The sequence below is a fragment of the Bipolaris zeicola genome, assembly GCF_000523435.1.
Source record: "Bipolaris zeicola 26-R-13 unplaced genomic scaffold scaffold_201, whole genome shotgun sequence".
In the NCBI taxonomy this organism is placed as follows: Eukaryota; Fungi; Ascomycota; class Dothideomycetes; order Pleosporales; family Pleosporaceae; genus Bipolaris; species Bipolaris zeicola.
In genome coordinates this window covers 1-13,286 of record NW_006912250.1, presented here as the reverse complement: position 1 = coordinate 13,286, position 13,286 = coordinate 1, and the positions used below count along the sequence as shown (strand labels likewise).

The window sequence follows — 13,286 nt, the reverse complement described above, 5'->3', positions numbered from 1 at the left end:
CTGGATAGAGAAAATTAAGGCTGAGCATATGGATAAGGGCTGAATTGAGTGGTGGCGAGGTGGAAGACGACCAATGGCTTCACCTGCACTGGCTCACTGTGCAGAAGATTCGTCATGACACCTCCGGGGCGAGTAGAAACCAGGCACTTGATGTCTCCTTCTCCCCATCTCAATCACCCAAGGCCAGGTATTACCTGCCACGCTGTTATCCCCAACAGTGCCAGGGGCTCTCGACACAGCATTCACACGACAGTCGCCATACCGTTCAGCCACTGCACTACCAGCCCTGCCCGCCTATGCACGCCTACCGACGCCTATCGATAGCCTAGCGGCCTTGACACGCGACGAGACGCGTCTGCGTCATGCCCTTTGTCCACTATACCCCCACTACAAGACATATGGGATAGACAAGTCGGAACGCCTGCTAGGTGTACAACGCCCTGTCGAGTGGTGGTTACACTGCCTGTCCTGTTGTATCCGAGCCCGCCATGGCCCCAACTTATCTCGAGACCCTCGACCACTTCACCACCTTCCTCACAGCCTACACACATACGCTTCTCTACCTACGCACCCTCTATCCGCGCGCCTCGTTTGTCCAATCGCGCTTCCACAATACCTCCGTCTTCCAGTCACGGCATCCGCTCGTCTGCGAATGGATAACCGACGCCATCGCCGCCGTGGGCGAGGAGCTCTTGAACGGCAGCGTCGCTAGAATTGCTATCGTAGTTTTCAGCTATGAAGGCGATCAAGCAAGTGCAGCAGGCAGTGCAAAAATAATGGAGCGATACATGTTTGATGTCAGTAGCTTCCCAATCGTGGACAAGGGAGATCGCAACATGGAAATTGAGTGGCAAGGAACAACACCTGATGTGTCCGATAATGAAGACGAGAGTGGCATCTTGAAGCGAGGAAAGACAAAGGCGTTGGATACGGATGTACATGTCAATCTCTCTGAGCAGTTTCGCGCGGCCTTGATTGCCCTTACCACACGCACATCCACGCTCGCTCCTCTACCGCCCAAATGTTCCTTCAACATTAGCATGGAGCTCAAAGATGAAGGTGATATAGATCCGCCAATCGGACACCCACAGCCGTGGATCCCAGTCCAACCCAGCCTACAGAAGACGGGCAGAACGGCAACCATCCGAGAAGAGTTGGAGGAAGAAGAGTTTGAGAGCGGCAGGCGGATAAGAAAGGAGGGAGGGGATTTGGGCGGTGCAAAGGTAACGCCCATACGCAGTGTGCAATTAGGCGTCTTGAGATTCGAGACTTGGATAGAAGAGGCAAAGGCAAAATTGCAGGCTGATAGCACAAAGACGAGCTTTGCCAGCTCAATATAAATGGAACCAAGATAATGCGCTGTACATTTGTTGTTTCATTAAGTAAGAAGTCTGCATCGAAAATGATTTGTATGTGCATTGCTCTTCTATACATCTGGAAAAGAATATTGTGAGAATTAGATTCCGCGCTTACATATCTATATTTTCAAAGCTCTACAAAATTGAATGTACATGGTTCCTCGATTTCCGTGTCTGGTGGTGTGTGAAGTCGTAGTAGCAGCCGCGGGCGTCCTTGGCGGGATCACTCCCAACAGCCGATAAAATCATAACATTCGCGGATATGACAAATCCATCCCGTTTTTCTGGCACATACGACCATTGGAAACTGAGAGCTAGTTCTCCTGCCCGACCCGCCGTCTGCCAAGGTACTGTTTTGAGGTTTTTGTGTCGCGTTTACAGGATACGGGGACCGGTCTGCCTCGCGAACACCAACATCGCTAGCCAATTAGGGCGAATTTGCTAACTTTCAGCTGCACACCATTTTTAGAACAAATGCCAAACTAATTATATCTATGTAAGCTTACCCTTCTGCTTATTGTTACAATATATCAAAAGCTGCGAGATGGGGAAAAGAGCTTGCAAAGTTGACCTTGAACTTCTCAAAGAACGCGCTCGCCAGGAAAAGGGAACGAAACCATTAACTGCTGCAGATGTACAGAAAGCCTTGAACAAATCGGCCTTCGAATCGTATCAGTACAAAATGAGGCTGTGGAAAGAGTAGGTTTGAATTGTATCTTATCTTCGCTCTTCACACTAATATCTTGCAGGTTCGCTAGAGACGTTCTTGATAAGCCTTTGATTGAAGATGGCTTTATTCAGGCACCTACTACACTGCATGTACAGCTGTACCTGGAATGGTTCGCACAATCGAGGACAGGACTCTTAGAGAACAACGTGACAGACGTCACCGTTCGCAATCGTCTAGCCTGCCTGAAACGGGCTGTGAAGCTCCATACCCAGTACCAGTACACTCCGCTCCAGAATGCTGAGATTAACAAGTACATTGCAAAAGTTCTGGTTTCCGGTAAACTTGTATCAACAAGTGCCTGCTCAAAGCCGCTCGCACCCCTAGCTGTGGCTGAAGACATAATCCGATTTCTTTTCACATGCGACGAGTACAGGGGGCTTCACTTTCGATTGCGCAATCAACTAGCATTCGCGATCCAGCTTATGTTACTAATTGGTGTTCGGCCTGGCGAGATTATCGAGTCAGACGCATGGCACCGATCGAACGAAGGTTTACATTACAAGGATATTGAGCTCATTCACCAACGGACTGCTACATACCAAGGATGGCTCCTCTGTGTAAAGTTGAGGAACCATAAGGGGCATCGGAAATACAAGAAGCACGCGTGAGTTTCTCATAAAGCTTCAAGCATTACAACTAATGTTGGCTAGGCCAACCATGGTCTTGTACGAGGAGCCGCTTATGAGATACATGTGTCCGGTCACATGGTTTCTCTTCCTTGCCTTTGCAGACGATGTTTTCCAGAATTTGTCTTCACACGAAGATCTTGCTAAAGCAAGGCCCCCAGCTGGAAGCTCCTTGTACCGAGCGAGGTACAAGAAGGATGCTTTGGACCGCCCAATTATGCGGAATACGCGTGCGGACGGGACACTCTTTGCGGACGGGATATGGACTTATGATTGTTTCAACACTGCATTAAGGGGGGTTGGACAAAGAGCTGGGTACAAAGAAAACCTCAGCGCATATTGCTTCAGGCGTGCCTTTGCACATGCAGTGCAAAGTCAGACCAGTCTACTCTGCAGGGTTTAGATATGCTGATCGTATTCAGGGAGAGCGACTGCACCGCAACTTCGAACGCTGTTAGGCCACAGAGGCGAAGAGACCGCGCAATACTACGTCTCAGGCTTTGTTGGAATAGACAGCCAATCGATAATACACGAACGCGAACAACGCCTGGAGCTTTACAAAGACTCTAGCTCCATGATGGCGAACAGGAATCTACTGGCTCCCAAACCCCATGGAGCCACCCTGGTTTAACAGCCTTCTGCAAGGACAGATCAGCTTCTTCAAACCCTTGAGGCTCTTGGGGAGGAAGACGTAGAAATAATTGCAACGAGACAGCTCTCAGCAAACCAGGCCTATGAGCTCCGAAGACCAATAAGTACACATTTACAGTCACCGAGTGCACTATATGCGGCGTTATACAGCGAGATGCTGTCTTCCACTAAATTCCACCTACAGCAGGCATTCGTGTATTGAGCATTGATGGTGGAGGAATTCGAGGCATTGTACCCTTGAAATTCTTGGAACATCTGGAGAAAGTCATGTCTAGCTTCGGTTGCTCAATCAAAGACCACTTCGACTATGTGGTTGGTACTTCGACCGGTATGTCTAGCATACTATGGTGCATCCAGTTCTGATTTTTATAGGTGGGCTAGTTGCAATGGGGGTTTTCCTACTTCAGTGGGGGGGCAAAGAAAGCTATCCAGGAGTTCGAGAACACAGCTACTGGAACGTTCAGCAAGCAAAGATCAATATTGTCCACAATTATCAACGATGGCAAGTACGATCCGTCAGCCATTGAGAAAGCTTTCGAGAAAGCCTGTAGCACTCCAATGAAGATGTTCAATCCGCTCAGAACTGAGAGCAAGGTCGCCGTTACGACTACTGAAGTAAAGCGTTCTCTCGCTCGACTTATCGCGAATTACAATGGGGGGGCAAGCGCCCGCCCACCCTAGGTATGAACCCTGAAATCTTTTAGATATCCTTTACTAATCTCTATCCAGGCTATGATGTTGAGCGTGCTCGTCAAGCCCAAGATGATGTTATCGTTGGGCAGGCGTGAGTCAAACTTCTCGCTTCACAATATCTTGCTAACTCTCTAGGGCCACTTGCACATCAGCGGCGCCTGGGTAGATTTTCCAAGTAATTCCTTCCATTGAGCCACTCTAACTTAACAGCAGGTATTTTCTCCCTGTGAGCATTGGATCTATGCTGGTGCAGGATGGTGGTATCAAACATAACATGCCTGCAAAACTAGCAACCTGGGATATCAAATACCTTTGGCCAGACCGACCGGACCCGGACTTCCTTCTATCCTTAGGGACCGGCACTATGCTTGAGACATTAAGTAGCCCTCGAATTCAATCCGGTATGTGGTCACGCATGCTCGAGTCCACTATGGTTGGACGATTTGTGAAACGCCTTTGGAAGATTCTTATGGACAGCATGGACGCTCAAGCTGCATGGGTTGAATTCTACAACTCATTGTCTCTACATCCACGACATTGATTTCACCGCCTGAATTTACAGGTTCCTGGACGGGAGCCGAGTCTTGACGATGCAACCCAGATTTCTACTCTGAAAGAAAACACAGAGCAAACAGTATCAGGACGAAATGCCGCAGTGACGGCAGTCGTGGATTACATGATATCTTCGATGTTCTATTTTGAACTCGACTCTTTGCCAAGGTTTGATGGGCGTCGGTACTCTTGCGAGGGCTTTGTCTACTGTCGACTTGATCTTCCTCGCGATGGACTTTACTACTTGTATTACCAGCTTGCCACAACGTCTTCGCATTTTTACATTCAAGGGAACCCAGTCCGATGCGTCAAGAGTATACCGCAAGATTATTTGCCTTTCAGAAGGCGTATCAACTTTACAGTCAACAAAAGAGACGAGGTGATCGGCATGTCGATACGTGGCATTACCTCCAAGCCACGAGAACTGAGCGGATATCCTACTACATTGGATAAGCTCATATCCCATCAGCGTCTTGAGGGTCCGTTTGGAACTATAGATCATTCAGAGTTGGGACTTGAGAGGCCACTGCCAGCAATACCATATAAGCGTGTTAGATTTGCGCATGGTAACGAGCTCGGATCAAGGAAGCGCGCTAGAATCTTGTAGATATGCATCAGCTTTGAGTTTTGTACGATGCGAGCATCCGTACTATTCAGAATTCGGGCTTCAGACACTGTATATCAGTAGGATTCTCATTCGTATAAGTAGGCTGTTACCAAGATGCTGCATTTCATGGGATTGCCCAACTCGACTATTGGAGTTTCCAGCCTGGAGAGGCTCTTCTTGGGTTATCGATGGAATTGGAAAAAGGAAATGTTTGTTCTTGGCCCTGGGGAAATGCTGGACAGCAACATCGATCAGAAAGTCTCGTCGAAAATCGATGATCAACAGGATTGAAATATCTTATCTTTACGCCTCTAACATCGCACATGGTGTTTCTAGTCAAGTTTGACTTAACGAGTTCTAGAGCAAGTTTGAGAATAAGCAATGCGGACTTTATCTACTGATACGAGGTCCTTCTCCACTAGCTGCTAAAGTCAACACCAGGTGTGACACGGTGCGTGAGTAGAACCTGTCCGAGATCTTCATATCCAGCTGGTCCCTCTATTCTTCCTTTGTGTCGCAGATTGGTCCGCCAGAGGCATTGGGGCAGACCATCACGCACCCTTCCGTTTCATGTAGGGACGCCTTGTTCATTATCTTGTCATCTGGCTCGATGCTGCTGTTATGGAGCAAGCGGAGCTCAGGATGCACTGCTTCAGGCATCATCGAAGCTTCACCGGTTGTTTTGCCCCCCTAAAGCAAGTGTACAGTAAAGAGATGTTGAAGTCGTAAACTCAGCAAGCTGGGTAAACGGTTCTGGTTGGTTCTCGGGTCGACGTATACGGTTACAAGTGCTCGTAGGGCGTTGGGGGTTTGTGCGAGTGAAACAATTCTTGCACGGGTAGCAATGAGTAGTAATGTTACGCTTGGTCTAGCTCGAGAGCTGGGTGAGCATCAAACACAAGTGTATTGTCCAGTTGGTAACTGAGGTTGAACACGAACTGTAAGAGCTCGCATTCCTAATGACTATATAATAAAGAGATACATAGAAAATCCTTTGGCTCACCGAGTTGATCGTGAGCCACCACGTGGGGTCCACCTGGCTCGACTGCCAAGGAGTGGGTCAATCACGTGACCTGTAATAAACTGTGCCGTCACCGTGCCGCACGGGAGAGCCCGTGTAATTACTGCGCCAAGTGCTTCAGCATTCGAAGGGTGTCAGCATCTGGTTGGCTGGTATAAAGCGATCGTAACACCTATCAGCGCTCACTGTTAAGGGTTAAAGAGGCCTGCTAACGAGTTTGCATTCGTCCTGACTATAGAAGCAGAAAGGTAGAGAGAAGAAGAGAATACGTCTCTTCTCATACGAGATATATCCTAGTGCCAAGCTAGGAGCTAGTCCTTAAGGAGCGTACGTATTTATATAAGCACGTACGCCCTCTATGTAGTCTTATATCTTAAGGGCTTAGCCCATAACACTAACTGTTACAAACGGTCTCTACGAAGACAATGCGCTAGATCCAATAGGGACGGAAGCGCGGGATGAGTATGAAACGGAAGATGCTGAGATGTGGCACGGTGAGGATTACAACCTTGGGCCCGAAGCGGACCACAACCTGACCACGTGACGGGTTAGCGAGTTAGTGACCTGCCTTGCTACTAACCCACTAACCCACTAACCACCCACATCGTGACGCATATAAGCAGGTCATTGAACATAGTTAGCATCTTCGTAGTCAAGGATACATTCTTCCTGAGCATATACTTCCTCCAATAAGTATCGTTGTCTTATGAGAGAAACTTGTCTACGCTTACTCAATCGCGATACTCTTCTACAACCATAACATCCCCACGGCTTACACCTTTAGGACTAGCTACCATAGGTAACGTAAGAACGTCCGTTACACTAACAAGATCTAGGCCCAATTAACGCTGTTTCGCAATCGTACTCAAAAGTACCAAGGATTGTCACCTACTCTAATAGTTAAGATCGTTAATCAGCTGCATAGAGGCCAATACTACTACATAGGCAGACGTTGTTAGCAGCCAGAGTGCTACAGCTTAAAGCGTTAAATAAATCAGCCTCTAAGCGCACATCACAGAAAAAAAAGCGTGTTTAGAAGGGTAGAGACCTGTCAAAGGAAGAGGCAGAGGACTTAATAGCCCAATACGACGTTGAGGCGCAGGTTGAAGGGGAGAGTCGTAAGGGTAGAGTTCAAAGAGGTACAGGCAAGAGGGGTAAAGGGCACTGTAGGCTCTACAGAAAGACTAGTCATAATTCGCACACGTGTAAGAAAGATTTAGTAGAGGTCAGCAATTAACATTCTGTATTGCAAGCTACAGTACAGCGGTGTGGTATTGAACTGTTGCAGTTTGTAGGCCCAACAGCTTGTTGAGGTGGCGCGCTCGCCTAGCCGGCACACTCGCTATGTACTCACGTTAGCTTACTTATAAAGAGTTAAAATAAGAGCCGCACTTACGTTAAGAAAAAACTTGATAATACCTTTATGTATTTACGACTTAAACGTAGACTTAATTGACCCTTTAGAAAAGAAGCTTCCAAGCTGCCTGAGCTGTAAGTCCTGCTACTGCGAAGGAGCTTGCAAGCCAGACTGGGAAGCGGATGCTAGGGTTGTTGGTAGAAACGTGGATAAGACTGTGTACCACTCTCAGACCTACATACGCCCACGCCAACCCAACCGTGCGCTTGTCCTTGACGTCCAAAAAACTCAAGCCGAGAACGACGGCATAAAATTGAGTGGGTTGTTCTAAGAGATTGTTGAAGTTGTCAGCCGGCCATTGGACGAAAGCTGGCAATTTCTCGGCTTTCTGCTTCTTGACAGTTGCTGGATCGAACGTAACACCATATTTCGAAAGAGCGGGAATTCTGCGTTTGTACAACAGAACTTCAATGGCGAAAGTCCAGACGTTGAGGCCGACGAGGGGCCCGAGGAGAGGCTTGTTGGTCAGGAGAGCGGACATTGCGGGCGTTGGGATTCGGCGAGGGACAAAAACGTATGGGATCGTTATTTTGGAATTTAGAGGAATTAGAAGTCTTGATGCTGGAGATGCATTGGTGCGAAAAGCGCGAATATATAGGCTCGCTTTCTGCTGCGTCATTACAACGCGGGAACGGCCCGACTTCAATCTTTGTCTGATGACAAATTGGTGGCTCTGATCTGCGGAACTGGGATTTTTTCCCTGGTTCAGGGAACACGAGTTTCAGATGTAACCATTTTCGTTCACGTATACCCAAGCTAGTCCATGCTCAGTTCTGTAGTGTTGTGTACAGTCAGCACAGAAGTCATTGCAATTGCAATTTACCGCCACCATCAATGTTGAGATTTACCATGAAGACGCTCCAAAATAATTCATTCAGCCGTAGCAGGGCAGAATGCATGACGCTAAGCGCTGCGTTGGGTTGGTGACGTCAAACGCGCGGAGGTGTTCCGAAAAACCTGTACACACCGGTTACCTGGGTCCGAGGAATCTTCGGCATACTAGACAACCTCTCACTCGTATACTAGTTACCAAAACTAAATCTCATGGTAGATTGAAGCTTGATCATAGAATCATAGTATTAGAGGATAAGTTGTTTATTAAGGTCTGGTTATGTTGCCATATCTTGTTATCTTCTCAAATAATCTTTGACGGTTTCGCACGTAATTCCCCTCTTGTAGTTGATTGTCTGCTCAATTGGCCAAGCAACTCCGCGTCCAGCTGCAAACACGCAGTAATACTTCTTCAGATGATTCACAGGATCTTTTTCTAGTCTTTCTTGCAATAGCTCGAGGCTCCAACGCTCGCGCTTGACCTTGCGCCCCTCGGCCCTCTCTACCTCATCCGCCAATCGCCCGTACGATATTGTTTCGCCCGCAACATAGACAATGCCTGATGTAGTATTATCAGGGCACCAGAGGACCTCAGCCACGATGCGGCCAATGTCCATGACTGAAGTGACCGTCACCTCGGTGGTCCAGTCATTCAGCGCATGGACGACGGAGTTTGTCCTATCGACAATGTTGAAGTCTCTGTCGAAGAGGTAATCCATAAACATGCCAGTCGAGAATATAGTCCAATCAGTCTTTTGCTGCCCCCTAAGCAGGGCGCGGACCTCGAGCTGTTCATCGAAGAGGTCTTGCGCGCTTCCGTGACCAATAGCCTCAAAGTCGAGGCCAAATTGCCAGGGAAAGAATCGTGGTGTTTCGGCTGCGAGCACCATTTGCGCGATACGCCGCTGCGTGCCTCTTGGGAGCCACATGCCAGTGCAGATGATGATAGTGTGGAATGATCGGAAAGTTGAGACAAGGTCCTCGACAGAGTCCGATACGACATCTCCAGGGACGAGGTTGATGCCCAAATTGCGATACTGAGATACCTGAGTTTGTTTCGCTGAGTCTTGTGAGGTGATGGTTCCCTGTCGTAGGAGGAGAGACACAGGTATTCCGTTTCTCGAAGGGTGTGATACAATGCTGCTTACGACGGCTTGGCCGAGCTCGCCAGCTCCGACGACGAGAACGCCGTTCCTCTCAGTGCTCATGGTGAACTCGCAAGACAGGTAGAGTAGAGGTTGATTTGTATGGTAGAGTGCAGAGAACAACGGGAACAGCCTTCAGGGGAACATAGGCAGTATGAGTGAACAACATGCATAGCGGAACCTGTGCCTCTTTTATGTTCATTCAGTCGGCGCAATCGGGGAAGTTTGCCGACTCGCTGAGTTACCATTGAGTTGTATTATTGTACACTTACAAGTATCGTAGCTCGCACACCTTGGGCTCATCACACTGAGATCAAAGGAAGAATTCCTTCTCGGTCGTGACCAATATTAAAAGTCATGATCACTACTTGTTTGCCGCTTCAAAGTCCTGAGCGGAGGAGCTGTTAATTCTGTGATCCGATATGCCGTCGCTTTAGCGAGTGCATTTAATGGACATCTGCGTTGTTGAGGTGTCGCCTTGTGAAGGGTTGGAAAGCAACTTTGGAACATAACAGAAATAATGGGCGGGGTAAGGGGTCCTTTTCGAGTAGCCTGTCAGTCGGCCAAGGGGACCTAGCTTGCGCGCTAGGGGAAAATTCGTTCTAAGCCCGCAAAAAATCAAAGTTTCGGACATAGCCTAGACGCCGGTGGACATTGAGCTATGACGACACAAGCCAAAACTCCCATAGGCACAACAAAACCATCGATATCCATGACTAATTTTCGGCTCTTACACTTTGCGAAAGCCGAATGTGCCGGATTTTTCTCTTAGCTAAACTCCGTTAACTTGCCCGTAATGCTCCTGCGCTATGGAAGCATGCGGATATGTTGTCTAAAATGGGGCTGTCGTGTACGCCACGGGCTGGCCTAAGTATTATTGCGCACTCTCCCAAAGTGTCTAAAATAGGTAGGCCCCTATATGGTACAGATGGAGATACAATCATAGCACTCCAAATTATCTCCTCAGCTCCGAGCGGACCTTTTGTTATTACGAGACAAGCGTGCGGACGCCGGCCACAGAAGCCAGAGGGGAGATTTCATTGGAGCACTATACGCGGACCAAGACATCCACCATTAAACTCCGCGAGCAATCTCTGCTACTTATCTGGGCCGGAAGAGGCGATGCCACAATCACCGTCAACACCTGTATCGATGCTGTTACGTTGCCCGACGCACACCTCGACAAGCACTCCCGTGCATGACCGCGACTTGGCTCTGTCAAGTAAGTTTGAAGATGGACGTGGTCCGGAGCTGGCGCCGACCAAGTCTGTCACGCAAAGAATGTCGCTCGCGCACGAGATTCTATTTGTTAGCCTGCTCTGTTCTGTTCATTTCGATGTGTGCATTCATCATTGGTAGCATCATCACTGCAACCATTCCCTCTGGCCAAACCTATTGGGCTCAGACTTTTGTAGTCTCACTGGTCATTCCATGGGGCATGGACATGAGTTTTCCAGCTGGCACGCTCATTATGAGCAATGCAATGGAAAAACATCACCAGGGTATGGCTGCGAGTTTGGTTAATACTATTGTCAACTATAGCATTAGTATTGGTGTTGGTATTGCGGGTACTGTTGAGATGCACATTAACAATGGTGGTCAGACAAAAGAAGACGAGCTCAAAGGTTATCGTGGTGCGATGTATTTAGGACTTGGCTTTGGAGTCTCGAGGCTCGTTACAAGTCTGTTTTTCCTGCTCAACGCAAGGCTGCATGAGAAGCGGAGTTTGACCAAGAATTAAACCGTGGTCAAATAATGAAACAATTTATATATGCGAAACACCAGGAACCAAGACATGAATCTTCTCTCCGAAGCCTGGACCTGGTGTGAAATCGCCGGTAGCCGTTCAAAGCAGTCAACAGGTGCGCAAAATTGCAAACATGAGCGTTTAGGCCCATAGGTCAAATATTATGACGATACTACAACTGCAACATGGAGCCAATGTGCTCTTGTGGAACCATGTCAAGATTAAGCGTTCTGCAGTGGTCTTAACCAATCTGCAGATGGAAACATCTTTACGACGGCTTTTCTTGGCCGAGCCTCGTGGGCATTGTTGGGGGCATTGATCCTGGTCGCGACATTGTTACGCGAAGTAGACGAAAGGAAAGAGAAGTTAAATCCGCGGCCGAAAGGCAGCATCAAAATGTAGTCGATGGCTTTGCCATGCAGCGAGATCCGAAGGGGCAGATAGTGCGAGCTGGTGTGGAGAGAAGGCCTTTAACGTATCCAATCATCTCAATCTATCAGCGTAGCGGAGATATCGGATGCTTTGCGGAATTCGGTGTAGACATGCCTGGTGACAGTCTTTAGCGTGTCTGCCAAGCTCGCTCGAATATGGCCATAGCAGATGCTAAATGGGCGTTGTCTTTGTGCGTTAGCTTTAGCCGCCTCTTGTCATCTCTAACTTACAGAAATGTGTCGTAGGAAACACGAGTGGATAATCTACGTACGATGGCCACCACACTGGCCGGAAAACATCGCGATAATCCTAATACATAGGAGCTAACTTGCCTAGCCAGCTGCTTACTAGAGTCGAAAGAAGTTTCTTTTCTGTAAACATGAACTTGTGGAAACCCCGCACTCTACGCATCGCAGGAAGCTTTTGCGGCGGATCTTCGGGAGCAGGTACAAATTTAGAGGGAGGTGTATCTGTGCCTTCTGATAATGTACTCCTGCCGAGCGATTGAGCTTTCACCTTCATTGGTGGCCCTTGATCGCTCATACAAAGACCCTATGGCAAGTTTGCATGCACAAATCATGTCTGGAACTAAAGCTGCGGATCTCTACTATTTTCCCCCGTAAAGAATAAGATTTAGAGCAGTGTCCTTATTCTTCTCAGGAGGGCTAGGGTTCAAGAGCTTCCCTACTGAGACTCGACAAGGCTTATAAGGGGGGCTAGTAGCGGCAGATAGATAACATAAGGCAAACATCCTCGCTGGATACACTAGTAAATGCTTGAATCTAGAGAGTGGTTTATAAAAAGATGCTTTAAGGCTATTTGTTGTACAAATAATCTAAAGTAGTCTATAAGGTAGCAGTAGGGGAACGCTTTAGGCCTTCCTTGCAGTGTCAGCGAAGATAGACAGGGAGCAATAGGCTAAGATTGCATTGCTCTAACCTACTTGTTACTTTTTAGCAGCCTTGGTTTGCTAAGTCTCTAGAAAATTCAATACCTTAATTTGCCCTTCTAACCTCGTAACATCCGCAGCAGTATGTCCCTTATAGTTCTTAATGTGCAGATCTGCATCCTACAAGACTAGAAGCTGTACTACATTAAGACAACTATAGCTTGCAGCCTATATTAATGCTGTACAACTATAACTATCCTAGCAGTTAACTTGTACACAACAAGTTAATAGAAGAGTTTCTACTGTTGCTAGAGAACAGACGAAGAGTGACCACAGTGATAGCGTCCAGAGATTAATATTAACGTTGTATACGCTGCCGCAACCATACTCTAACAACAAGCACAGCGTGTTAGTATGTCCACCTTAATATACCTAAGAGATAGCATTACGCATGTCTCTATCCTTAATGCTTTTGTTAACACCTATTTGTTATAGGCTAGGCCCTAGAGATATTGTCACGGCGCTATCTGACATAGCAGCGGACCGGCAGCTTCCAGGTGGCCAGCGAGGCTGGAATCCCCCGGGTG

General features: G+C 47.8%; 8 protein-coding genes across 8 annotated transcripts; 5 read left to right on the top strand and 3 right to left on the bottom strand.

Moving 5' to 3' along the window:
• Nucleotides 1–488: 488 nt before the first annotated feature.
• On the top strand, nucleotides 489–1,340 carry COCCADRAFT_29335 (uncharacterized protein; the record flags this gene model as incomplete). The annotated part of the gene is made up of 1 exon (XM_007717892.1): nucleotides 489–1,340. One exon carries the CDS (start codon nucleotides 489–491, stop codon nucleotides 1,338–1,340), a length of 852 nt encoding a protein of 283 aa, XP_007716082.1.
• A 700-nt stretch (nucleotides 1,341–2,040) lies between these two features.
• On the top strand, nucleotides 2,041–3,284 carry COCCADRAFT_40028 (uncharacterized protein; the record flags this gene model as incomplete). Its single annotated transcript, XM_007717891.1, has 4 exons — nucleotides 2,041–2,057; nucleotides 2,213–2,692; nucleotides 2,739–3,029; nucleotides 3,137–3,284. 4 exons carry the CDS (start codon nucleotides 2,041–2,043, stop codon nucleotides 3,282–3,284), a joined length of 936 nt encoding a protein of 311 aa, XP_007716081.1.
• Nucleotides 3,285–3,632: 348 nt separating this feature from the next.
• On the top strand, nucleotides 3,633–5,217 carry COCCADRAFT_29333 (uncharacterized protein; the record flags this gene model as incomplete). Its single annotated transcript, XM_007717890.1, has 4 exons — nucleotides 3,633–3,693; nucleotides 4,095–4,149; nucleotides 4,272–4,459; nucleotides 4,685–5,217. The coding sequence occupies 4 exons, from the start codon at nucleotides 3,633–3,635 to the stop codon at nucleotides 5,215–5,217; spliced, it is 837 nt and encodes a 278-aa protein (XP_007716080.1).
• Nucleotides 5,218–7,698: 2,481 nt separating this feature from the next.
• COCCADRAFT_29332 (uncharacterized protein) lies at nucleotides 7,699–8,136 on the bottom strand (the record flags this gene model as incomplete). The annotated part of the gene is made up of 1 exon (XM_007717889.1): nucleotides 7,699–8,136. One exon carries the CDS (start codon nucleotides 8,134–8,136, stop codon nucleotides 7,699–7,701), a length of 438 nt encoding a protein of 145 aa, XP_007716079.1.
• Nucleotides 8,137–8,782: 646 nt separating this feature from the next.
• COCCADRAFT_106064 (uncharacterized protein) lies at nucleotides 8,783–9,694 on the bottom strand (the record flags this gene model as incomplete). The annotated part of the gene is made up of 1 exon (XM_007717888.1): nucleotides 8,783–9,694. The coding sequence occupies one exon, from the start codon at nucleotides 9,692–9,694 to the stop codon at nucleotides 8,783–8,785; it is 912 nt and encodes a 303-aa protein (XP_007716078.1).
• Nucleotides 9,695–10,967: 1,273 nt separating this feature from the next.
• Nucleotides 10,968–11,372, top strand: COCCADRAFT_8194 (uncharacterized protein; the record flags this gene model as incomplete). Its single annotated transcript, XM_007717887.1, has 1 exon — nucleotides 10,968–11,372. The coding sequence occupies one exon, from the start codon at nucleotides 10,968–10,970 to the stop codon at nucleotides 11,370–11,372; it is 405 nt and encodes a 134-aa protein (XP_007716077.1).
• On the bottom strand, nucleotides 11,369–11,524 carry COCCADRAFT_106067 (uncharacterized protein; the record flags this gene model as incomplete). Its single annotated transcript, XM_007717886.1, has 1 exon — nucleotides 11,369–11,524. A coding segment is annotated over one exon (156 nt), but the record flags the coding sequence as incomplete, so codon positions are not given.
• Nucleotides 11,525–11,541: 17 nt separating this feature from the next.
• Nucleotides 11,542–11,697, top strand: COCCADRAFT_106074 (uncharacterized protein; the record flags this gene model as incomplete). Its single annotated transcript, XM_007717885.1, has 1 exon — nucleotides 11,542–11,697. One exon carries the CDS (start codon nucleotides 11,542–11,544, stop codon nucleotides 11,695–11,697), a length of 156 nt encoding a protein of 51 aa, XP_007716075.1.
• Nucleotides 11,698–13,286: the final 1,589 nt, after the last annotated feature.